Source organism: Mus pahari, chromosome 3, assembly GCF_900095145.1.
Source record: "Mus pahari chromosome 3, PAHARI_EIJ_v1.1, whole genome shotgun sequence".
Classification (NCBI taxonomy): Eukaryota; Metazoa; Chordata; class Mammalia; order Rodentia; family Muridae; genus Mus; species Mus pahari.
The window spans coordinates 87,756,500-87,783,353 of NC_034592.1; the positions used below are offsets into that span (position 1 = coordinate 87,756,500).

Here is a 26,854-nt window from a genome sequence, read left to right on the forward strand (position 1 = left end):
AGAAAAGAAAAGAAAAGAAAAGAAAAGAAAAGCAGGCAGGACTAAAGGGCTATGATGAACAGCAGTTGCAGTTATGATTTTACTGTGAGCTGTTGAATCTGCGTCCATTGACCGTCTTTGTGGAGAGGAAATAAGCTCTATCTAACTGTAAAACAGAACCTCAGTGCTGCTGGGTCTTAAGCAACTTTGATTCTCTGGGAAAGAGTCCCATTCATACTGAAATATATTTCTGCCCTTTGGCTATGGGTCTCTAGTGGGTCTTTATCAGAAGTGAGGAAAGAGGTTGTAGAGAATTTTAGCAGAGATGAGCCCCTTCTCGGAGGACTTAACCTTATACTACAAAGTAAGTCAGAATTCCACACGAAGGATACTTGTTCTTTTTGGCTGGTAGCCCAGGGTAAGGGCAGAAGGACATAAAGACAGAAACTCAGTGTCGTCTTGGCTGGCTCAGCCTTGAGGTGTCTGAGAAGCCCTGTAGATGAACACATGACCCCAGAAGCTGGGGAAAGGTGAGATCTCACATAGAGCACACCACTCCTGCCAGCTCTGGTCACCAGATGGACTGGACCAGGTTATATCAGGTAAAATGGAAATTGGTGCTCTGGTAAGACCACAGATTCCTGGGTAGAAGTGGCCTGCTCTGCTCAGGCCTGACCTCTACCCTCTTCAGAGGAGGAAATTAATGTCAATTATAGCACCGGTGTCTCACACAAAGTCCCTTTAGCCTCTCACATGGAAAGAGGGGATGCAGAAGTGTATGTGAGTTGGGTGTGATGTGGCCTGGAAAGGAGCCTTCTTCTCATCCATGGCCCAAGGCTTCATCTTCACGAAGAACTTCCAGCCTTTGTGGTTGTTTGCATTATAGTGATATCCTCACCACATTAGTATTTTAGAGGAAGCAGAACACTTCACTCACCTCTGTGCTTCCTCGATGTGTATCCCAGGGCCCCAGTGACGCCAGCGTGAACCACAAGTTCAGAGCTACACAGATGACCATTCGGTGTGTGAGCATATGTTCAAACGTGGCTGTTTTCTTATCAGAGTCATAAATAATCCAGCAGAGGAGTTAATGGCAGTAACAGGAAACTGCTGAGCATCTAGGATTATAGTGAGATCTAGTCCTGGAGAGCCTTAGAGGGCAACAACAGCAATGGCTCTTCCTAGTCCATCTCTTCATGGCACGCTGACAGAGGTGATATTTCCATGTAGGTGGAAACCTACACAAGGGTCGATGTGACCGGCACCCAGCAAGGCACTGGTCCACAAGAAGAGACTGCAGCCCATGTGAGCTGAGCTGTTATTCCCACTCTCCCGTCTTTGTCTCTTTATCTGCCTTTTTCCAGCCGGCCCAACACGCCTGATTTATCGGCATCTCAATCACTTCTGCCTTTCCTGGAGACCCCAGCCTGGCCTTGAGCCCTGAGGCCTCCCTGGGCAAATCAGTAAACCAGGGGAAGGGTGCAGGGTAAAGAGATGGGTTTCTCTGGCAGCCGATTACCAGTGATGTGTTGTTAAAATGCTGTGAGAAAAGCCACAGCGCCCTTCTCACGCCAGAAACAAGCTCTCACAACCCCTCAGATGAAGCCAGTACAAATCAAAAAGAGTGCTGTAACAAAACCCATTGTTCTATATGCTAACTAAAAGAATAAAATTTTAAAAATACATTAAAACAAGTTCTTTGTTTTCCACCTGTCATACAGGCCAGAGGAGGAAGACAAATGTGATTTCTCTTAATATCTACAAGACCAAAGGAAGGAGAAAATTTCCATACTTTTCAGCTGTTTCAAAATGCACAGTTTGCTTTTGAAAGGAATAGACTGTTCCCAGTGGCCTCTTCTTTCAAGGGAAATAAAATCCCTGAAATAAAGTCCCTGTATTCTCTCCTTATTCCCACCCCTGCCTTCTAGCTTATGTCTCTTTGTCCATTTTTAATCTTCTCCTGAGAAGAATCTTCAGGATCCCATGGGCCTCTTTATCTTCTTCACAGAGCTGTCTGTCCCCAGAAGCCCTACAGGGAAGTTAGTCCATCCTCATCTCTGTTTTAGCCTTGTAGTCATCGTATCTCTGGGTGTAGGCATCAGGGAAGCCCAGTAGGTTCTTGCCTTGCCTGCATCCCTCTGAGTTTAGGGCTCTGCTACCTGGAAGTACTATTTTCAGGAAGGGCAGCCTCCCTTAGCCCTTGCCAGCCTTATCACCTTACCTGAGGGCACCAAGAGTGTTCATTTAGCTAAGACCGACTCTTGTGGCTAATTAGACCCTTTAGCAGGGATTCATCATTCTAGATCAAGAAAAGCATGGCCAGATGACAATTAGTGATGGATTGCTGTAACTGCCTCCTAGAAGTGGAATCAGCAGGACCCCTGCTTTGTGGCTGAGAAACAAGGGGATCCCTCTCAAGCCTAGATGGCTCTAATAGATAAATCCTCTTAGGATGGTGGGTTTCTTTTGATCTCCCCCATTCCTTCCCCTTTGGTACTCCTTGAACAAAAGCTAATTCATCAAGTTCTTGGGGTGTGGTAGGCTACTATTTAGTGCTTTATTGAACTCTTACTCTGGATCAGCATTGGGATTAGGGCTTTTTATGATTTGAGTATAAACACAGGAGAGAAGCCATGCCCATTTAGCAGATATAGAAACAGGTCCATACATTAAGGGTGGTGGTCAGCCAGCTGGCTGGTGGTATTCAGCTATTTGCACAAGCTATTTCCTGAGCCTCTGTTCAGGTAGTCGTTGCCATGAGGCAGTTGCAGTCTTGGTTTAGAGTAGGGAGAAGACATTAAACTTGTAAGCTAATTAATGAAGCAATCTCTAAGTGTCCCTGTGGAGCCAGGGCAGAACCGGGATTCCCAGAACCTCTGAGACTAACAGGAGCAGAAAGCATTGCCTTGTCACGTTGGGAAGGATCTCATTGAGCAATTTCACCTGAACATCCCCAAGGCTCACCATGGCCTGACAACTAACCATGCAAATTTGTAGCCTTGTGCCCATGTGCTAGTAGATGCAGAGTGGAGCTGGCATTTAAGAGGTTCCTAGGAGGTTAGATTCCCAGCACTGGAACTGTATCCCTCCTGCGAGAGGCAGGGGCAGCCCTGGTACCACCCTTGCCAGCCTCAGATGGATGTAGTGCACAGTTTTGTTATCAATGAAAATAACCCAGGAATCTCTAGATGGAGAGGTCCTAGGTAATTTAACAAGACTCTGAGGTTCTGGTTATAGCCTCTGCTCTCAGAAGTCCCTAACAGTTTTCGATATCCACTATAGCAGGTTTCTGCTTGAGTACCTCCCCCCTTATCCCCCCCACACACACCTCACTGAGTCAGTCAGCTGTCAGCTGTCTCAGCCAAGGTGTCCACAAATAGCTTCTCTGTGTGATCTCACCGGAAGCTCATCTGAGTGACTCATGATTCCCTTTGAGAGATTGCCTCCTTGGGGAGGGTGGGAAATACTCCTACCTCTGTCTCTACTTCAGCCAGGAGGAGCCAGGAGTGGGGGAAACCCCTTACTAGGCTACAGGCAATTTTAAACAGAGGAAAAAGTTGCCAAATCTGTAGTAAGATTTGTAATGAAAATAAGAAAGGACGAGACTCTCTTGGGGCCAGGGAGATGGCTCCATGGTTAAGAGTGCTTGCTGCTCTTGCAAGGGACCCAGGTTCAGTTCTAGCACCCGCATCAACCAGCTCAAAGTGGCCTAATAACTGCAGTTCCAGGGACTCTGAAGTCTTTCATTTCCATGGGTACTTGGTACACATACATACACTTAGACATATGTATACAAGCAAAATCTTTTCAAATGCCAGTTGTCAAGTCAACTTTATAACAAAACAGTCAGTGACTGATGATATGTCAGAGAAGGGCAGTCATCACTCTGGTCCATCACATTTGGGGTGATCATCCTCCCATCACCATCTTACAGGAGCCTTCTGTGTCCACTCCCTGGCCAGAGGTACTATTTTTTTTTTTAGCCATCTTGTATTCCAGGTACCATGTAGGTATTACATACTCTGTGAGATACCTTAGGTATTTGGAGCCTCATTTTGCTTGATAAGTGTGTGTTTTCCACAGTTCTGTGTCACTCCATGGCACGGTTTGTAACCGCTCTTGGATGATGTACATGTGAGTGTGGAGATGGGCTTTAGGCTCACCTGTATCTGTTCTGCTTTCTCAAAAATAATTGTGGCAAGGATGTAAAGGCAAAGCATGCACATGTCCATGTTAGCCATGTGTCTGTCCACACTCCAGCACTCAGGGGCTTCTCCTGAGAACTCTGTTCCCTTCCTGGTGGGTTCTAACCAGGAGCCCCGCCACCGCCCCCTGCACAGTGTGAGCTTCAGAAGAGAGGCAGGAAGACCCTATGGAGAAGCTTAGTGGGGGGGGGGGGCAGTAGCCCTCAGAGATATTTAAAGACAGGAAATGCCTGCTGTGTAATAAGTAAAATAAAACAATATGGTAATCAGGCATGGTTGCACACATCTATAAGCCCAGCACTCAGAAGACTGAGGCAGGAGGATCATGAGTTGGAAGCCAGTTTCAGATACAGCATGAGACCCTCATCCTTATCCCCTCCCCCCCAAAAAAAAACCCCTAAAGACAGTCACAAAAGGCTATATGTTGTATGATTTCAGAATGTGAAATATCTGAAATTCGATATTTGGTTTCTGGGGTGGAAGAGGTAGAAAAGGGGGGCTTCGCTGTTATCGGGTCCAAGCTCCTTTGAACAGTGACAAACACATTTGAATTAATAGTTATGGTTACAACTGTGGCTATACAAAAATGTCACTCGAGTGTTTCTTTACAAGAGTGAATTTTATAATTCAGTGTTTAAAAAATGGCCAACTTGGGATGCAAACCTCTGCTTACAAACTGTGTTGTCTACTGCAGGCTCTTCAGCCCCCTGGAGAGTGGATTCTTAATGCTAAAGTTAGGGTTCCCTTACCTACAGGGTGCTCAAAAGTGTGCTCTGACTGTATTGCTCAGGTCCCGTCCTCCTCCATAGTAGACAGTATGTACTCTCTAGGGAAGCAGCTTTGTCATTTGTCTGAGGGTTCTGGGTTTTGGTCTCTCCCATAGAGGACAGCATTCATGAGTGAGGATGGGGGTCTAGCATTAGACAGGATGGCCCACCCTCCCTGACTGATTCCAGTGTTTATCTGAGTCTGTGTCCTCCCGCCAGCCTTAAGCAGGCTGAGTCAGACCTTGTCTTTGCCACCGTAGGCTAGCCCACCTAGGATAGAGTCTTAAAACCTAGGTAGAGTCTATTGGTCTGCCGTGTCTGCAGCTTCCTGCAAGAAGCCACGACGAGCAGCTGAGATTGTCTTCCTGAGGAGATCCTGACATAGTGGGGGATGGGTTCCCCCTTTAATATCTAGACTCAAAATTAAACATGGGGCCTTCATCAGAAACTTTGTCTTGGTCTCATTCCTCTCTCGTCAGTCCACCCCACACAGCCCCAGCTTTCCTTTCAGGAACCCAGCTCTCCATGGCTGCTGGTGGCTGCATGAGTCAGGAAAAGTGAAACCTTCTATGGTGATGCCTTCTATGGAAGTGTCCCCAGGTGTCACATGTGTTTGTTTTCCAAGCAGGGCCTTTGTTCTCTGCCTCCACCCCCTGTTTCTTTTCAAGGCAGAAGTGTAAAAGGTGGGCCCTGCAGTCTGCAAGCCCTGGGTGGACACAGAGTTGCTGTAAACAGCTGGTCACGCCAGCCATAACAATGTGGGCACTGTATACTGACACTTCAGCACTGTGGTCCATCTGTGGCTCTAGATCGGAGCTGGGAGACCAGACTGCCAAGTCTGGCTCTTTCCCTCCTTTGCTAAAGGAGTCCCACCTTGTCCTCCAGTGTCTGCCTTCTGGTTAGCCACCTACAGAATAGCCATGCCCCCTCAAGAGTCTGAAGTCTTCTCTTATCCTATGATTCCACCTGAAGCCAAGGCCATTATTCTGGTTTGCTTTACTATTTAAGAATATCTCAGTTCTTCTTCTTCTTTTTTTTTTTCATCTATTTTTGTGGTGTGTCTAGGTTGGGGGACACAGCATGTCTGTAGAGATCAGCGGGCATCATGTTATCTCAGTCCTCTCTCTCTGATAATGCTGTCATTCCCATTTCACAGTCAAATAAGCTGAGGCTCAGAGAAAATATTGCTTGTCTCAGGCTGCCTAACTCGTGAGTGGTACATTGCTGTAGGGAGGGCTCTGGGAAGAAGAAGCACTGGGTAGAAGGGGAGGGAGCAGAGATTAGGGACATTCAGTGAGAATTTGTTGGTGGTCTGAGCCTAAGATGAGCTCGCTGGAGAGAGTTCTGGGTCAAGGACTGGGCCCTTACATGGCCATGTGTGGAACTAAAGGGAAGACACACAGCAAGGCAGGCATGGGCTGGTTGTTCTTATGAAGTATAGCTAACTCACTGTGACTCAGGAATCGGCAGTAAGCACCCTGGGTAGGATCAGAAGCCCATGTCTTCTGTAGTCCTTTCCAGCCCTGGATATTGATTTTGCTGTTTTACAGGAGAATTAATTGTGTGTTTGCCAGTGAAGCCACAGTGCAAAGAATGTTTCTGGAATTTAGTCAAAAAGGTAAAAAGATTCTGAGTGTTTCTTCTGCCATGTAACAGTGACCTAGAATGTGCATGGTATGATGTGCAGGCCAGCAGAGCACTTCAGTCTTTGTGAGACTTGAGATGTGCTGACTAGCAGTGATTCCGGTAATAGAGTCAACCTGGGTAGCAGGAGATGCAGAACATTACCCAGGCCAGGGAAATGTACCTGGAAAGAGAAGATCACACTCACAGTCTGAGAGAGTCAGGTAGCTGTGCTGTGCTGTGGTGACAGTCACAGTGAAGGCATAGAACGAAAGGGCTTCACATCTGGATGTAGGAGGTGAAGGCCTCCCTACAAATCCCCAGATTATCCTGGAAATCACGATGGAGGCCAGGCCAGGCTAAGGCACTACAGAACAGCGGGCAGCCCAGCATCCAGTGATCCTAGCAGTAGACCCTGACTGGAAGTTACATTCACAGTGAGCCTCATACTAATAATGTCCTAGAATTGCACACCAGCAGATTTGGACTGCCCTCCTCACACAGCACAAATTACATACCTGGGAGCTACACAAAAAGAGACTTCATCATCCATTATCAGAACATAGGAAGACCTTCCATCTCCTTGGCTCATGTGGCCCATTTATTTAACCTGCGGATGCACGTTTACTCTGTCTGCAGTCTAGCCCATTTCCCCTCTTCCAGTATACTCAGTGGAAAAATAATATGTTTCCATTTAAAAAAAAAAAAGGAAGGAAGGAAGGAAGGAAGGAAGGAAGGAAGGAAGGAAGGAAGGAAGGAAAAATAAGAAGCCGAGGGATTCCATTTGTTGTGAGAATTCCTCCCTGGTAGATACAAACAAATGTAAACAGTATCTACCCCTCTTGATAAGGCCCCAACAACAAACCAAAGTACAGTTCCCCAGCAGCTCACCCTGGGAACCACTGAGCATCACGGGCTTCCTTGTGGAGCATCACGGGCTTCCTTGTGGAGCATGAGTTCTAGAACATAAGTGTGTGGTTGCTTTTCTATCGCTGTGATTAAAACACCATGACCAAGACAACTTATAGAAGAAAGGTTTGATTTAGGATTATGGTTCCAGAGAGAGAAGGGTCAGTCATGGTAGGGCGGAAGCAGCAGTCAGGCTTGGTGGCTGTAGCAAGAACAAAGAGCTCACACCTTAAACCACAAGCAGTAAGCCAAAAGAGTGAGCTAGGAGTGCCCCAAGCTGTTAAACTCTCAAACCAGTCCCCAGTGACATACTTCCTCCTGTAAGGCCACACCTCCTAAATCTACTCAGACAGCACTTCCATCTGGGGAATAATGGCTTAAATACCTTACACTATGAGGGACATATAATTCAAACCACCACAGTGAGTGACTCCAAGGCAGCTGCGCTGGAAAGTCTTCACCCAGCATAGATAATGGCTCCCCGTGGCTGCGGAGATGGAACTGTCTTCCCCAAGCTATATGCCTACCCCTCCCCAAGACCTGAGGTTACAAAGTTAGGGCAGCATCGAATACAAATGACTAGGAAGAGAAGTTGGGTACTCAGCTAAGGGGCCAGAGATCCTCCCCACTCCTTCCCGTGAGGAAATCATCAACAGTCCACAGGCCCAATGCACGATCGTGAGTGCCGCTTGCAGACAGAGAGCCTGATGAAGATGGCATCAGTTTGCATAGAGGACAAGACATACAGGTTGCCTCTTTCAAAGAAGGAAGCCAAAGCAAGCTGTGGGAGGGGCTTGCAGGCTGCCTTTGCTTTGGCGAGTTGCCAGCCCGGTTCCAGCCAGGAGGCTCTGATTAACTGTTTCTATTAGTTCCTCTTCAGTGTTGGTGGGCAGATCCTAGGTGGTTTCCCAAGCTCACTCTCCGCTCCTCCATGTGCCTTTATGGCCCCACAGGGAGCAGCTTTTTAATGAGCCTAATGTGAGGCTGCAAATAGGAGCTTGTAAAACTGACAGCAAGGGGCTTCAGGCCAAAGCCCAAAGTTGAAGCAGAAGTAGACAATGATCACTCACACTGTGTAGTCAGACTAGAGCTCCTCTGTGCCAGGACAACAGGACAAAGGCACTCTCCAGGGAAGGCGTGCCCTTCCAAGAGGCCTGCTCCAGGCTCTCTCTTCCCCTACTGAGAGCCTTCCCATGCAGGCTGTGTGTGCAGAGCATCATAGTCTTGGCTTTTTCCCAAAAGGATGGAGCGGCACAGGCTTGCGTGCATGACCTGGACTAGAAGCCAGAAAGCTGAAGGCACCTGGGGCCCCTCTCAGAACCCAGAACTGCTTCCAGTCTAAGTAGCCTCATGAGGGAGCAGGTCATCACAGTCCCACATGCGAAATACAAAACTATAGGAGTTCTTGAAAATAACAGGAAAAAACCAAGATGACCTTGGGTCTTGGGAGGGCAAGTTTTCAGATGTGACACCAAAACCACAATTCTTATGAAAGAAAAGCTGGTTGCATTAACATCCCAAACTTTTGGGGGCTAGGGAGATGATTTAGTCAATGAAGGAACCCGCATGCACTGCTGCTGGGAGTGCACAGTGGATCAGTGAGAATTTCTTTGAAAATCTAAATATATGCTTAACAGATGGCTCCGTGATTATACTCCTTGGTATTTCCCCAGAGAAATTGAAAACTTCTGCCCACAGCTGTTTGTAGACACTTTCTCCACAACTGCTCGACCATGAGAGTGGCGGAGTGAGTGAGTAAACAAATGACACGTACACCCATCCAGTCAGATGAGATGCTATCCATAGCTAAGAAGAGTTGGCCTGGCCATGCATGAAATACATGAAATGAGCCGGAGGTGGTCTTACACAGCGATGATCCCAGAGCTTGAGAGGAAGAGGAAAGGAGGGTTGAACGTTCTTGACCAGCCTGGGTTCTTAGTTAGAGCCTGTCTCAGAGAGGAAAACGAGGGCTGCGAGATGGCTTAGCAGTGTATAAGCATCTGCCATGCAGGCATGAGGGTCAGAGCTTGGATCCTCAGAATTCATGGAAAGGGCAGGTACGAGTGGCAGCTCACAGGTGAGGGCAAAGATAAGGGACCCCACAACCTGGTCAGCAAGATCTGATTCTTCCTCCAAGCAGCTGAGGTGTTGCCACCTCTGGGAAGCCTTCCTTGTCCACCACACCCGGGTACCTCAGCTCAGAGCTTGTTTCCCTTCTATGAGGACTCCATGCAGCCCTCTGGGCACAGTGCTAACTCAGCAGATATACAGGCCACCTCCTTCATTAGGCTGCGTGCTCCTGAGGGCAAATGACCTGCCTTCTCCTTTATGCCTGCTCCTAGAATACAACTGCTTCTGACAGGCAGGTCATCACTAATAATTTTGAGTACAAGAAATGAATGAATGTAGAATAAATGACCCATTTTGTGCAATTATGATGCATAGACCAAGATTATTTATGAATAAGAATTGTCATGGTCTGTACAAAATAACAGAGTATTGTGGGTTCAGGCCCTTTTCTCTGATGGTGTTAATCTCATGACCTTTGAAGTTATTGAAGCCATTCATTACAAATGTTCCTACTTACAACACACTGCGTGCTAGGCCTTTCACTGCGTGCTTAGCTCTTTCAGTCCTCAAACTCAGCAATTGTTAGACTCCGGATACTGATGAACAGACTGAGGATCAGAAAGGTGAAGTAACTCCTTCAGAGTTACACAGCTAGTAAGTGGCCAGGCTGGGCTCGGAACCCTGATCTCTGTGACTCACGCCTGTAAATTACCTAAGGAGATGAGTGGTCAGACTCCTTTGGAAGTAGAAGGAAACCTGACAGCAGCAGGTATGTTTCCTAAGCAGGGCTCCAGTGTACAGCATTTCCAACTAACACATTCATGTTCTATTAATAACTGCCTTGGCCGCCTGCCCCAGACCTTGTGATAATTGGTGCTTTTCACTCCCCAAGAAATGAATGACATGTACTTGTTCTAGGTGCACAGCCACCTTGCTTCCTTCTCTTTCTGTACCAGCTGACACTGGGAGGCCCCACTCACTCCCCTCTTAGTCTCGGCAGCACCACTCCCCACCCAAGCAGGGGTGCAGCTCAGGATGACTTCCTGTGAGAGGATGGAAAGTCCTGCCTGCCTGTAGACAGTGTAGGGCTGTGGCCAGGGTCCTTGTCCCCAGCTGTAAGCCTGGCTCAGTGCTGTGAGGATTGCTCCAGATCCCAGTGTACTGTAGCTTGCACAGGCCACAGAGAAGGACTGTGAGTGATAGTCCGTCTCCATCATAGACACAGCAGGCAGAGGCTGAGGATGGTGCATATGGGTTGGATCTCCTTCTAGAGGAGTGACATGACTCCCCTCTGCAAACCTGCAGTGGTTGTGCTAATAATGGTTTTGTCTAAAAACACCTTGAACAATGGGGGAAAAAAAACCTAAAATCTACAATCCAAAAAGAGCTATCCTTAATGTTAGATGACTACCACTCCATGCTCTTTAAGCTAACTATGAAAGAGTAGAGGGGTTTTTGTTGCTGTTCTTGCTGCTTTAGTTTTCCTGAGAAAGAAATCATCTTTGCCCTCAAGAGAAATTTTCACCCAGAGTGAGATGTGCCCCAGATCATTTGGTTCATGTAAATTTGTCATCAGTACATATATCAAGTAGTCCTATTTGGGGAAGCTGAGAAAGAAAAAAAAAGTCTTCTACCCAGAATTTCTGGGAGAAATTAGAAAGGTGAAAAAGAATCATTGAAATCTGTGTTCTCAAAGAACATGAAAACATAGGTAGGTTTCCCAGCCACTGAAGGATGGCACCTTCATGAAGATAAGAGCATAGCCTGTACTGTGAAATACTATTTCCCCAGTGTCCACCAAGTGTCAAAAATATACTAGGACCCAGAGAAATCACTTCAAGGTTAAGAACACTTGCAGAGGACCTAGGTTTAATTCTCAGCACCTATATCAGGTGGCTCACAACAGATTTTAACCCCAGCTCCAGGGCATTCAAGGCCATCTTCTGGCCTCCAGAGATACCCATACTCACTTGTACAAGTCCACACATGCATATAATTAAAAATAATAAAAAATAATAGCAACATAAACATTTGTTTTGAATATAAATTATTATTTAAGAATGTCTTTTAGCAAACCTGATCACATTTTATTGCCATAAAATCGTAAAGAATCAACTTTGATTTTTTGTTGTTGTTGCAAATGATGTACATAGATGTCCTGTTCTACAATTTAGACAGATTTCATTTTCATTCTTTTTAATACAAAAATCATTAATCAGTATAAAAATAATATATGATACACTCTTTATTCATGTATTAATATATTCCTAATATATCCCTTGCTGGCCTAGAACTCACTATATAGTTCTCAAACTCACAGAGATCCTCCCATGTGCGTCTTTTTGGTTGCTTATTTTTGGTTTTGAGACAATAAGTTGCCCACATTGGCCTGGAACTCATGCAGCAGAGGCTAGCCTAAAACCCATAACCCTGCCACTGCCTCCAAAGCACAGAGATGACAGGTGTGTGCACTATACTCTACTTCCTATGTGTGTGTTTTGAATGTGTTGTTTATAAAAGTAGCCCACAAGAATTAGTGTGCTTTCCCTCCATGGGGCAAGGACAGAATGTGGTAAAAGCACCATGGTCATGAGATAGAGGTCTTTTTTTAAGAGGTCATTCCAAGCCTTGTGCTTCCCGGGGCACTCGAGTTCTTGCTGTGTTACATCAGTCCTTTGAAGAGAGGCCACCTAGAATCTCTTAAAGTATTCAAAGTAACACAGAGCCTTTTTCCAAGGAAGAAGCTCAGTAATTCACAGTTGGTTTTCTGTTCCAAGCTGCCCTGGTTGTGATTCTTGCTGGTTTTTCAGAGTTCACCTGTAGGTTTAATTTTTTGAATTGATGCATAGGCTGAAACCACTTTCTCTTAATCAGCTGCAAAGAAGCCAGCATCAGTGAAGAGATTGTATTTGAATTGAGTTTGTGCTTCAGACAACTTGAGCAACATCTCATGGTCTCCACTGGCTGACTTCCTCATGAGCAGCCAGTATGTTGTCTGTGACCAAATGATGTCTACTCAAATGGAAGGATGTGTCAGAATGTTCCAGGGGACTCTCAAAATCACTAGCACTGTTTTGTGGGGCAGTCTAGTGTTCTTTTGTCCCTTCCTCCTCTCCAGACCCTTGCCCTATCTGGGCTTCACTGAAAGACGAAGAAGAGGGAGAGAAGATTATTTGTTTTTATTTCTGCCCTTAAAAGAGAAAGTGGGAGGAGTGAGATAGTTTAGTGGGTAAAGCTCTTGCCTATAAGTCTGAGGACCTATGCAGTTCTGAGTTCCATCCCTGAGACCCCCATGGTGGAAGGGAGAACCCACAGTTTTCCTCTGACCTCCATGTGCGCATGTGGCAAGGAAAGATCAGTCCCACTGCCCCCCACCCACATATACTCACAAGAAATAAATAAATGTAATAAAAATCAATTTTTGAAGAGAAGCATGAGCTATGCCTGGTGGTAGGGGCCCATAATCCCAGCTTCTTTGGAGGCTGAGGCAGGAGAAATCACAAGTTCAAGGCCAGTCTAGGCAAGTTAATGAGACTCTTATCTCAAAAAGTAGAGCACTTGCCCATCATTTAGGTGGCTCAGTCTCCCGTACTGAGAGGGAGGGAAGGTGGGAGAGATGGGGAGAGATGAGGGAAATTTCAGTGCTGATATAAGGCAAGCATGTGTCCCAGATTCAATAGGGAGAGTCCCCTCTGGGAGACCGTGTGGTTGCTGCGCAGTTTGCATTCCACTTTGTCATTTGCTAACAAGGCTTTAGCCAAGTGGCCCAGCCCATGTTGACATGTGTCCCACAGGAGAATCAGACACTACAGTCGTAGCTTACCGGTAGATCTTAGGGCTCAAAGGTTTGTTTGGGCATAGAGTATAGACTATATACAGGCCTGCTTCCATTTGGTATTCACTGCCAGTCAGCATTTGGTTCTTCTCAGTTTGGACACCCTGCTCCATGTGCATGCATACACAAAGACGCTTCCCTCCCTGTCTCAGAATGTTGTCCTCATTTGAACTCCTGGTTGTCACAGAGCTCAGTGCGATAGATTAACCCAGGCATTACCTGTGCGTTTGATAATTCTTGATGAGTCATCTGCATTATATGAATGATTGACAGTTTTCCAGGCGTATTTCAAGCTACTTTCAACTTCATCTTCTCGTTTTGTTCCTCTTCCCTTTGCTTCAGAAGGCACCCATGCCTTCACCCCCCAGCTGGAACTGTCAGGATAAACAGCACTCAGTAAGGCTTTAGTTTCCACTGCCTTGTGCCCCATTTGAATCTCTTTGAATAATATCCCTGCCTTTGCGTCTTAGTGCTTTATCCCAGGATGACTAATACACAACAACCGGGTGTTAAATTCCTATATATAAAATTTCATCTCAAGCTAAACATGGTGGTATAAGCTTATAATCCCAGCACTTGGGACATAGAGGCAGGAGTTCAAGGTCATCCTCAGTTACATAGGGAGTTTGCAGCAGCTTAGAATACATGAAACCTTGTCTCAAAAAACAAAACAACAACAACAACAACAAAAAACCCAACCACATCAACTCCTTACCCATTCCTTCCATGGCAAAATCCAAATCAGAGAGTAGAAACAGTTTTTCCAGGGGAGTAGGGTTCCACAGGCCTTTTGGGAACCATTTGGGGGTGGTATAAATTGTGCTTTCAGAAGCTTATAGAGCTCCACCTAAGACCCCAGCTCCTCATGTGTCCTCACAAGAGCAATAAAATAAAAGGAACCCTGTGTGTCTTGATCTTCCTTTGAAGGGTATGGGGTAGGTGGTGAGGGTCCTGAGCAGGGAAAGGATGCTGCAGTCACAGACCTGCAAGGAGGCTTACCCCACAGGAGTCATTTGCAAGTCTAGGGAGAATGCTGTAATGGGCTGTTAGGTTTGAAGGGAAGCTATGTTGTAGCCTTTCTGGCTTTGGGATGAAGTGTCTGAAAGATCTTAACTCCATTCAGGCCCACACAGAAAAGATATCTTTATATTTAATATTGTCAGAGTGGGAGGGATAGTTCCACACAGAGAGACACACACAGACTCATATTTGCATTCACATGTGCACATGCACACACACATGCTCTTATGACTATGAGTGAAGTGAACACAGAGAAATCAGCAGTCACCAGTTCTGTTTCTTTCCACTGCCGACCATTTAGAATACCACTTAAGTATTAGAACGGTAAATGGGGGGAGGTCTCGAGGGGCTCCCTCCACTGCTAGAGAGGACTTGAGATGCCTTCATATTAGTCCTGTATTTCAGAGAAGCAGATGAAATCATCTTCTTTCCCTTTGAACTGAAATTCTGGTTTGTCAACATGGTGTGCTGCCCTTCTGCTCCTGGGATGGCATGCGCCTGAGAGGGACTAAGCCTCTGCAAGCAGAAACCAGGCTTAATTCCTGGGTGGCACCTCCTTGTGAGAAGGCAGGTTCCCAGGCTTCAGGGTGGAGTTTCCCTCCTAACTCAGCACCACCCTCTCTGGGCACCAGTGAAGAATCGCTGGGAAGAAAGTGGGTTGTCTCCACCCCTACTGGTGATCTGGAGTCAACGAGAGACCAGCACTGGAATGTCATAGCTCAGAGAAGTAACACGCTGTGTGCTGGGCTTCCCAACTCCTGACATGCTGGAGGCGTGCTGGGGGGTTTGCCACTTTACCAGCAGAAAATCACTTCTTACCCCTATGCTTCTGAGACGGAAAGAAAGATACTGTCTAGTTTTACCTGGACAAAGCAGTTGGATTTCTTCATATGGGCAGCAAGGAGGTATGAGAGACTTACAGACAGAGAACAGGGAGGCCAGGATGAGGAGAAGTGGCCGTGACTAGTTTTTGAAATATTGAAGTGGTAAAAGCAGTAAGGCCTGGTGGCTGACTGGTGGACTGGGCAGAGGAGAGAAGGGAGAAGGATGACTCAGGGATCTCTTCTTGTTCAGCATCTGAGTGGATGCAGTACTGTGAATTCTAACATTCAAGGATTGGGCAGCCATATGAAAAAAATTGGACTGGAAATCTGGCATGGCTCTTTGTGGATTTGTGAGCCCAGTGGAGTCAGAGCTGGGCAGAGAGAGGCCTGGAAGCTTCCTGGCTGCCTGGCCATCTACAAAGTTCAAGCCAAAGAGAGAACCTGACCAGACCAGAGGTGTGGAAGACATTGAGAACTGATGTCTAAGGTTGTTCTTTGACCTCCACACACATGCTGTGTATACACACACACACACACACACACACACAGAGACAGAGACAGAGAGACAGAGACAGAGAGAGAGAGAGAGAGACAGAGACAGAGACAGAGAGAGAGAGAGACAGAGACAGAGAGAGAGAGACAGAGACAGAGACAGAGACAGAGACAGAGAGAGAGAGAGACAGAGCACATCATTTCTTATTCTTACCCACACAGACCCCTCTCCTTTCAGATACCCTAAATGGACAAGATGGGCAAGATTAAAATACCATTTCATTTCAGCAGCTCAGAGTCTCTTCAGTGATTTTCATACCGAGTACCCCATTTTCAGTTTCTGGTGATCTCTGTAAGAAGGGTGAGCATATAACCCCATGAAGTCCAAGGGACTAAGTGAAATAATGCGTGTGAGCTGCTGTCACAGTGCCCGACACACACAAAATCAATAAATCAGGAACTAGAGAGATGGCTCCGTGAGTGAGAGTGCTTGCTGTGCATCATGAGAATCTATGTTTGAAACCTCAGAATCCATACTAAACCGGATGTGGCTGCAAATGTGCCTGTAACCCAAGAGGTCACTGGGACTCTCTGTATAGGCTCCTGTATAGGACTCTCTGTATAGGATCCTGTCTCAAGAGAATAAGGTAGAAGGTGATAGCACAGGACAGGGGATGGCTCCTCTGACCTCCAAGTATGAAAGAGCACTCAAACCTATGCGTACATGTGCACATGTACCACACATACATATGCCCTATACACACATCCTACATACACATTTTAAAGTGGGATAGAGAGATGGCTCTACAGTTGGGGGCACTGACTGCCCTTCTAGAGGACCCTGGTTCAATTCCCAGTACCCACATGGCAGCTCACAACTGTCTGTAACTCCGAGATATGATACCCCCACACAGACACACACAGACATACATATAGGCAAAATACCAGTGCACATAAAAATAATAATATATGATAAAAACAGTTTTAAGTCAGCTTTAATCCTGACTGCATTATTTTCCTTGCTGGAAGAAGAGAGAGAGAGAAGAACAGTTTCTTAAAAGCAAAAACTATCCATGCCGAAGCTGTGATTCTATCTGATTATTAATATCAGGCTCATAATTACTTTTGCCACAATATTAAGCGAGAGCTCCTTTGAATGGCAGACAACTGACAAACTAGGAAGCTATTAACAGAGTTGCCTGCTCCTGTTACCAGATCTAGTGACATAATAGTTCTCACTGGGAATCCTTTGACAAGTCAGCTGAATTTCCTGTGCCCTTGACTTAAGCACTGCAAATGTGAGCCACATGTCCCAGTGCTGTTTCTGTCAATGAAAAGGGAGAAAGGAGGAGGTGCTGGTCTGCACTTAGGCTGCCGCGGGAACCCCACCCCCACCGGCCTCTAGGACTGAGGCTCTTCTTTTGTTTAACTCATTTTAATGCTTAAAGCGTCCTGACGTCCTGACTGTGTTGGTTACTCAGCTGTTAGGATGTCTGCTGCAGGGAACTCAGCAAGGTTTAGAGAGTGGCCCAGCCATGTGCTCTTTCTCCTCCCGTGGAAATAAACATTTGAGGAAGTGCTTTGGTTTAGGCCTTGTGGAGGCAATACTGGCTGTGATGTGGATGAGGGAGGCGTAGTGGGGCTAGCCTTAGCTACTCTGGCACCAAGGAGGATGGATAGTCAGAACCATCACTGCACCTGCAGGGTGATCTAGACAGACACAGCCAGGAAGAGCCCCAGGTTAGGAGAGGACTGCCCCCATGCCTTTGCCCCTCAAGAGGGAAATGTCACAGGCTCAGAGCAGAGCATGCATAAGTGAAAGGGTTATACAGCTGTGTGCTCACCCACACATGAGCCACACAACAGGGGCAGAGTGAGTTTTGGTGGTGTATTCACTGAACTCTGGACTCCTAGAGGGTCAGGGATACACATTCTAGGACTGTCGAAGCGGAACCTGACTCCTACTCCTACTGTGTGCCTGAGAAAGTGATTTATGTTCCTCCTCCATCGTCTCTAGTTAACAGAAAGCCCAAGTCACCCGCCCAAGTTCATGTAGCTGATCACATGTCAGCACAGTGTTTAGAAATGCCAGAGGACTGTCCTAAAATCCCCTGCTGCTGCTGCTGCTGCGTGTCCTTGTCACATCCCTGCATGCCAGAGAGGAGACTCTTAGTCTTGCCACATTCTACAAACCCTCCCAATTTCTCAAGAAATTTTATATTTTTCCCTGAAAATGACTGGCAGGATTTTTCTATTTTTGTAAGCAACACATAAGCAAACGCTAGGCAGAGGCTTGAACAGTCCATCAGAGAAGTAGTGGCTCCCAGAATGTGGGAATTCCTGCTGGAGGCTCTGACTGCGGTGAGCGTTCCCCTGCCACCGGTTCTGCTTTCCTGGTGTATGCTGAAAGATCCAGCACAGTGAGCTGGAGAGATTTCCAAGCTGGCATTCCCTGGGATGGATTCTGAAGCTCCCTTCTCTGCTGTTGAAGTGCTAATGAGAAACACTAGTTGCACTTGACCAGGGGCTGGGACAGTCCCTTTCATGAAGTAGAGAGGGCAGTATCCCTTTCCAGTGATGTCTCCTGGCCTTCTGGGCTTAGAGAAGAAATGGGCTGAGTGGGAAGGGGGAGGATGCTGCAGGCAGCTGCCCTTTGAAGGACCAGGATTGTGACCATCAAAACTGAGCAAACATAGGTGCTATAGAGACCAAGACAGGTCTCCACAGCACCCCAGAACCCTGAAAGCAGCACTCTGGCCTAGTTAAGCATGTTGAAGGGCCCCGGAGCCTATAGGCCAGTTCCTTGGCAAATCCGATTTCTGTCGACATATCAGTAAAATCCCAGGAGAACTGGTGCACTTCTCTCTCATTATGACCTCTGAGGCAGAGCAAAGACCCACGTTCCCAAGGCTCAGTCGGGCTTGTCCTGTGACTCAATCAGGACAGGGGATGGGCACTGAGCCCTGGACACAGTAGCTGTGATACGGTCTGCAGAGTTTCTTCTCCCAGTGTGACTCCTCCATCTTGTTCCCTCACAGGTGTCCTCTCTCTCCCTGCCTACTTCAGTCCCTACAATGGTGGGTCCCTGGGCCACGATGAGCGAGCAGATGCCTATGCTCAGCTGGAGCTCCGGACACTGGAGCAGTCACTCCTGGCCACATGTGTGGGCAGCATCTCTGAACTCAGTAAGTGTGGTGCATGGGGGAGAAGGTGAAACAGAGCTCTCTGACTGGGTCCTGGTACTTAGACAGGCCTTCCCAAGCCCGCTGTGTAACTGAGCTCCCATCTCTTTCCTCTAGTTCTTGTCTGTGGCTTCAGTTCTATTCAGAGCACTAACCACCACTTGAAACTTACATATTTACTCATAAATAATTTAGTTTTCTGTTCCGACTAGAAAGTATTAGAGTCACAGGACAAAGTCTTGCTCCCTTTTGCCTTCAGCTTTCCCCAGTGCACAGAACTTTCCCCAACACTGATACCAGCTCCTGGTGCTCAGTATGTGTGTGAGAACATAAGTGTAAACCCATGTGTGCATTAGAAGGGGTGAGTTCTGTCCCACCCAGTTTGGCTCCTGAAACTCTCCTGGGTTTGGTCTCTATTTTGGCCTGGTATTCCTCAGGACTCTGAGAAAAGACATCTCTGTTTCGTCTTCCCAGAGACAACAGAACAGGCTATGTCATACACCACATTGCCTGGTTCCTCCCTCTGAAACCAAAGGTTTTGCTAACCTACTCTGCAGGGGAGGGGACAGAGGTGGAGGCAGATATTTTAATTTTTGTTTCAGAGACTAAAGACTTTAATGAGCCTAGTGATACTTGGCATTGGGTACCATGGACCTAGAATTCACCCTAGGCTTCTCGTGCATTAACTCTCTGCCTAGCCAGGACCAGCCTGCCTGGTAGGTTAGGAAGCTGCATTCTTCTAACAGGTCTAGCTGCATAGGGAGCTCTGGTCCTTGGGCTTGTTCTGCCCTTCCATACCCATGAAAACTTAAAGAGAGAGAACCAACAGAAAACAAACTTCTCTCTGAGGGTGGCCAGATGTTGGAGGGCTTATTTTGAAGACAGTGCTACCTTCCAGACTCTCGCCTGCTGTTTTTATTTGATGGCTCATAATGAGGGCTGGAATAACCCGCACGAAAGCTGTAGCACCTCTAATCAAGTCTGTCGTGGCTAGTAAGGGGTGAGGGCTTGCTTTCCCATGCCTGGTGGGTGGTTCTGGGCATCTGTCCAAGGTCTCCTTGAGCTCTGGATCAGTCAATTCTCAAGTACGATACAGGGATGTTCCAAAAGCACCAAGTGTCCACCTGTGCAACAGCCCAGCCCAGCCAGCTCACAGCTTCATGAACAAGCTGTGCCAAGGGACCGTGGAGTCCCTGAGCTCAATTACAGGTTGAAACGTTGCAAAATAGATTCAAAATGGGTATCTAGAAAAATGAGATAAGATATGTAAAATGAAAGCCAAATCTTTAAAACTTATTCTTAGATAAACACTGTCAAATGGCTGTGGATGTCATTTTTTGTTTTTTCTTTTTTGTTTTTCTTCTCCTGAGACAAGGTCTCAGGTATCCCAGGCTGGCTCCAAATTCTCTAGCATAGCTGAAAATTAACTTGACCTTCTGATCCTGCTACCCTCCCTATCTCCTCTAAGTGCTGGGGTTATAGGCATGCACCATCATGCCCCAGATTTATTCCACGGTGAAGATCAAACCCTGGGTTTCATGCATGCTAGGCAGCACTCTACCAAATGAGCTACATCCCCACCCCCTATGGGAATCTCTTTAAAAATTCACTCTTCATTTCTACAATTAAACTGTGAACTACTAACAGGTTCATGGCTGGTACCAACATGTGGCTAGTCTCAGTTCACAGAGCCTGGTAGGGAAGGTGAGGCCCCAGGTCCAGTCCTAACTTTCATGCTAGTTTGTAGCTGTGACCCATTCTTAAACTCCTGGTAGCGTTTTTCCTCTTTTTCTGTAATGGAAATAAATATCTACTTCCAAGGTGAGTCTAAAGATTAGATGAGATTTTTTGCCTGTGGGTTTGTTTGTTTGTTGTTTTTGTTACTTTCGGGGGGTCTATCTATCATAAAGCTTAAAAAACAGAAAATGGCAGGAGTTAAAATTTCCCTAGGAGAGAATCCAAGGCAAGCTGTGACTTTGGCCATAGATGGGTTGTGGAGATGCCTAAGCTTTTACACAAGTCCTGTCTGAGTTGTCTCCAGGCATCTGTCCCTTGGTCTTGGAGAAAAGCTGCCCTTAGTAAGGGTTTAGATTGAGGAAGCCAGACCTCTCCTCTGCCACCTTCGTGGGTTTTCTGAACCTCCAAGCCCCTGTGTCCTGTTCGCTGTGTTTGCCATTAGAGGAAGCTCCAGGAGCAGCTTCTTCCCTGGCTGCCTCAAGCCTCTTGCATTCTGGCTGGAAGTGAGCTCCCCAAGGGAGCTCCACCAATAACAATGAAAGGACAAAATCATCAGTGCTGATGGCTTTCGCCCTGTCCAGCTTTTGGAACAGTATCTCAGCACAGCATCTATTTGATGCTGTCTCAGACACTTTGATTTCTCTTTCTTGTAGTTCTGTGTTTCGCCAACTGTTATGACATTTAGACCCAGAGAAGAGGGAGCCAGGTTTCGGCTTTCTGACACCAACTCAGCTGGTACTGGTTGCTGGAGGCACAGCCTCCTGCTGCTTTTGATGCAAGTTTCTGCCACCCAGGAGCCCCAGGGCAGGGCTGGGATCTGGCATTGCAGCACCAGACTCCTCTTGTCTTGGAAACTGTGGGGCAGTGTGTGACTGTAGGTAGTGGTCCTGAGGACCTCAGGAGGCTCAGGAAGGATGGAGGAATGTTGATAACAGGATGTCAACAATGCTGGTGTTATCCTCAGCTTTAATAAGTAAGGGTTGGTTCCAAAGAGGTTAAGTGTGTCTCAATTCTTATTCCCTTGACTCCTCTAAATTGATTATGTGCTAGCATCTCCATTTCACAGACAAGGAAACTGAGGCTCTGATCATTACTTAAGGTACACAGATTAGAAGTAGCTGACCTTTGATCTGAAGCCACAAGTATTGGACTCTGGAGTATCAGTTCTGATCAGGTTTCCCAGTGATGGCTTTTAAGGCTGAGTATTCAAGTCATCAAATGATTTTACATATTAAAGGTGTCAGATCCTGCCCCAGACTAATGAAATCAAGAGTGTGTGGACATGGGCCAGTATCTGGACACCACTCTCACCAGCACTTTTGGCCCTGGAATTGGCCAGAGTCTCCAGGCAACTAACTGTGATTTGGGGAATGAGAAGAATCAGCAGGGAAGAGACGGTGTCCACCTGGGTTGGGGACAGTACCTGGAGGACTCTTTCTGGGTGGGGTGTTCCAGTTGTGGTCATTCGTCCCCGCTTGTAGCTAGTTGCTATCTGTGACTGTACTGGGAGAATTTGGCAGTCAATAAATAGGCTTAAGTCAGTCCTTACTGTTGTAGTATATGAAAATGAAATGCATGCACAGTACCACTTTCTTTACTCATCAGGCATTTCTGAACAGCTTGTATGAGGGAGACTCTGCAGGGCTCTGGAACACAAGAAATGCAGAATCAGACACCCATAAGCTGAGTGAGGGAAGCTGACTGGTTAAAGTAATGAATTGTCTTGCTGATTGAGTTACTCCTCATACGCACAGTTAGAACCTGATGGTTGCAGCTATTTGTAGAGTTAGCTGGGTCCCTAAGGCTTCCTGTGGGTAGGGCCTTCTGTGAGAGACTGCTGTAAGTTCAGGGAGGCTAGCCCACAGCAGAGACACCCTGAGTTCTCAGGCCTGGAGAACACAGAGGCGGCACTTGTTCTAGAACAGAGGTGCCTGCAGGTGCGTGGGGCGGTTTTAGACCATCCTTTCTCAGCATTGTGGCCTCACACAATGATGGGACATTTCCTGTCAGGGGCTGCTAGGATGTTGAGAAGACTAAGACAGAAACATAACACAGGATATGGGGCCCTATGACCCCACAGATTGCAGTAAGGCAGGGTAGAGCCCTTATCACAATGAAGTTTGTGGGCTTTGGAGTCACCTGACAGCCCACATACTTACTCCACTGCAGCTTCCTTGTGACCAGAACACATGGAGTCAGGATATGTTCAGCAAATAAGTCTCAGTGCCTCTGACTAAACGTGCAGATATACTTGACCCTTAGCACTGTAAGGACTGAGTTGGGTTTATAATGAATTGCTGAGTGTCCAGTGGAGGGTGGTAGCCATTATCTTCCAAGGTCCCAGGGTTTTGCACAAGACGGCATAAGGGAGACCACAGGGCCTGTGCTTTGGCTGGTTCCCATGGTCAGAGAACCGAGGGAAGGCCCCTAGGGCGGTGGAGAGAGAGGAGATGTTGAAAAGGAAACCACATTAGCATAAGTTCTGGAGGAAGCCAGCCCTGCCAAGTGTTTGCAGTTCAGCTGTTAAGGCAAGGCTGGAAATGAAAGGGAAACCAAATTGCTATTGTGATCTAGGTGACAGTCTCCTCCTCAGCCTGTTGACTCTGGGGTAAACAGCAATTATACTAAGTGAAGGGAGCTGTGGGCTGGGAGCTCTGACTTGTCCTTTCCCTCTTTCCCAGGTGATCTGGTCTCTCGAGCCATGCACCACATGCAGGGGCGCCACCCCCTGTGCCCAGGCACCAGCCCTGCTCGCCAGGCCCGCCAGCCACCACAGCCCATCACGTGGTCCCCAGATGCTCTCCACACACTCTACTACTTCCTGAGGTGCCCACAGATGGAGTCCATGGAGAACCCCAACCTGGATCCCCCAAGAATGACCCTGAATAACGAACGGTAGGTATCATTTTTTGCCTGGACACCAAGTAGGAAATGTTCACAACGCACATTTAACTTCTAACAGATTGTGCAAGCAGCCTCCTGGAGCTATCTGGTCTTCAGGGTGGCCTGGGTGCTCAGACAGATGAAGGCTCCTGTGTAATATGATATTTCAAGGCCCACGTGTAATATGATATTTCTTTACCCGGGGAAGATGGGTCACTGAGGCTGGGAAGTGGGCTTTCGTCTTAGCATGGAGTTGGTCAGCTTAGCTGCACCTACTAGCTCAGCTCTTTGAAATTTCAGTTTCCTCTACAAAACGAGACATCCTTGCAGATCTGGAAAGGTGGCAGTGTGGCTGAGTGAGCAGGCACTTTGAGAAAAAGCCATAAGGATAGTGGTAATTGGCCCTCTATCTGTGGTAGGTGTCACCTCTTTGGATGACAGTGCCACTGTTATTAAAGGGATCTTGGGCATGTTTGGTCCCATCTGCTTGTTTCTTAGGTGAGAACACTGGGGCCAAGGCAGGTTTTTGTTGTCTTCAGGGCTCCAGCCCTTTGAAGTTGAACATATGATATGTACACGTTGTTGGCTTCCCAAGAGTGATCCAATGAGGAGCTTGAGCAGGGGATGCCTGAGTGGCATGTCTCCATGAGGACAGGACTGCAGCTCTAGGTCTCGGAGGTCTAAAGGATTTGAAAAAGCAGTCCACCAGAACTGGAAAGATAGCTTTGTGGTTAAAAGCACTGCTCCCCCAGAGAATTTGATTCGACTCGATTCCCAGCCATATAACAAACAACTCACAACATCCATCATCATCTCTAAGTCTAATCTCATGGGATCCGATGGCCTCTTCCGCCTTCTGCCAGTACCAGGCATGCATGTAGGCAAAATACTCACATACTTAAAATAACAAAACAGCCTTAAAATTTTAATAAATATTTTTTAAAATGCACTCCATATAATCTGGGCATGGTAGTATATCTCTTTAATCACAGCACTCAGGAGGCAAAGGCAGGTAGATCTCTTGAGTTCAAGGCCATCTTGATCTACATAGTGAGTTCTAAGATAGCCATGGAGAGAAACCTGCCCCCCACCAACAACCAAATTTGAGATGTGTGTGTGTGTGTGTGTGTGTGTGTGTGTGTGTGTGTGTGTGTGTATACATATATTGGTGCTGCATGTACTTACCCTGTGAGCTTGAAGTTGTATTCCTCTACATGGGAAAACCCCTCACTAAAGGGCTTCACCTGACAGAAGGGTGGCCTGAGGCCTTCCCCAGCTGCCTCTGTTGTCTTCAGGCTCATCAGCCTGCTCCTCATCGAAGCCTCCTTCTCCTGGGCCTCTGCAGTCTCCTAGTATACCCACTGAGGTACAGTTCCATGCCCTGGTTGGTTACAGACAGCCTCCAGGAAGCATTGGTACTCCTGAGGACATACAGCAATGTTTGGAGCAGAGCATGTAGTGCTGTGAACAGATGACCTGGGTACAAATAACAACACTGACATTCAGACATTCATGAACCTTGAGACCTTTGTGCAAGGCTCTAAACCTCGTGCTTCATTTCCTCAGTTGTAAATATAGAGTGGTGAAGAAGCCTATTAAAGGGTTCCAGGAAGGCCACCAGTGCTCAGTGAGTATTTACTATGTATCAGACACAATGCTGAGCACACTATGGGTGTGTTCCTATCTTTCACATTCTACCAGGAAGGAGGTGCTCATTTTATACATGAGTGCATGGAGACACAGAAAGACTCAGTAACTAGCCAAGACCACAGAGGCTTGCTCATAACCACTGCACCATACAGCCTGTAACTGGAAGGAACATAAAACGATAGTGGCCTGGCACACACACAGAAGTAATGCTAGCAGTAAATGCTACCATCGTTGTTGCTATTACCGTTATCACTATGATGTCAGCATCATTTTATCTCTCGGGATGGCTGAGGAGGCCCATCTGGGCCTGACCCAAAACAAGGCTGCAGCTGGAACCCAAGGCATTCTGAAAGTCAAGCCTGTGCCGTGGGAGGCGGGGCCGGATCGCAGGCCCTGCTCCCCAGCTGTTTCTGCTTTGTGGAGAAAGTGTTGCGGTTGCAAAAGTTGGCTGGGAAGGAACAGGGCTAGGCAGACTGCATCAGAGAGAGGAAAGAGGAGACCCGACTGCTGTTTAGTAAGCTTCCGGAGAGGTGTGAGGCCCAGCCCCAGCCCCCCAGCAAAGCCCGCTTGGATCAAACTGAACAAGGAGCAGAGCCTGCTGCCCTGGGCTGAGGCTACAAGGTCCCCAGGCCATGACCCCACTCCAACCCAAGCACTCCAACACCCACTGGCTTTGCCCATAGGGGTATACAGTGCCCTCTCCCCCATGATCTTAACATCAGGCTTCTCTATGGCAGGAGTCCATTATCTGCATGTGGTGGTAGCCACGGAGTTTGAATAGTAACATACACATGTGTATGTGTTTAGAAACCAATTATCTAGAAACCACACTCTGCAGCATGAGTCTACTGGTCACAAAGGTATTTTTCCATGAATCATTTCAAACAAGTATTAGATTGGTAGGAAATTGGAACCACCACTGTGGGAGCAGTGAAATCCAAAATAGTCAAATCTTAATACAGACAAGCAGATGCTTCCGAGATGCCAGGTGCGCGCGCAGTGCTTTGTGAACTGGTCCCCTCTGCTGATGTAGGCCCTGCTGTGTCTCAGACCTTCTTGGACAGGACAGACCCTAGAGGCTGTGGAGACAGTGCTGGGCTGTGCCTCAGAGCCCCTTTAGACTCTGCTACCCCAACACCCTTACCAAATAGCTGAGAAAGTTTGCCTCTGTGCAGTAACTGGAGTTTGCTAGGATCCTAGGACTTTGTTTTTGTGAGCTCACAATATTCCCCTGACTCTACCTGTTTCCTCCCATGGGGCCCTTCCCCCCTCGCTCATCTCAGAAGCATGAAATCCAAACTGCTCAGAGACTGTGATTCCAGGTGTGGCAGTGAATGTCTGGCCTGAAGTCCTTTCATGGAGACTGATGTCTGGGTCTCTTTGGGACTCTTAAGTGATCTCATTCACCACCTCATTCCGAGGGGACTCATTTTGGCGGTGTGGCTATTCAAGTCTTCTCTATTTTTGTTATAAGATATATACTATGATTTCATCTAGTGAGGGACCTTGAGTGACCATAGCTCTGCAGATAAAGAGCTGCAACATGCTAGCATCCCTTTTGTGTGGAGCACATTGTGACATTCCCTACTAAGTCTATACTGTTCAGTGGGGCCTCAGTATCTCTCTGCAAGGCAACCTTCCCCTAGACCTGTGAGCTCTGTGCTTGGGAAGGGAGTTC

At 47.2% G+C, this 26,854-nt stretch overlaps 1 protein-coding gene across 1 annotated transcript in view; it reads left to right on the forward strand.

The window, feature by feature from the left end:
- Abtb2 (ankyrin repeat and BTB domain containing 2) overlaps positions 1–26,854 on the forward strand; it is a 152,359-nt gene that overhangs the window by 92,260 nt on the left and 33,245 nt on the right. Inside the window, exons 2-3 of the mRNA XM_021193332.2 lie at positions 18,763–18,909; positions 23,325–23,538. Of these exons, the coding sequence (XP_021048991.1) occupies positions 18,763–18,909; positions 23,325–23,538 (361 nt within the window). The remainder of the gene's footprint in view (positions 1–18,762; positions 18,910–23,324; positions 23,539–26,854) is intronic.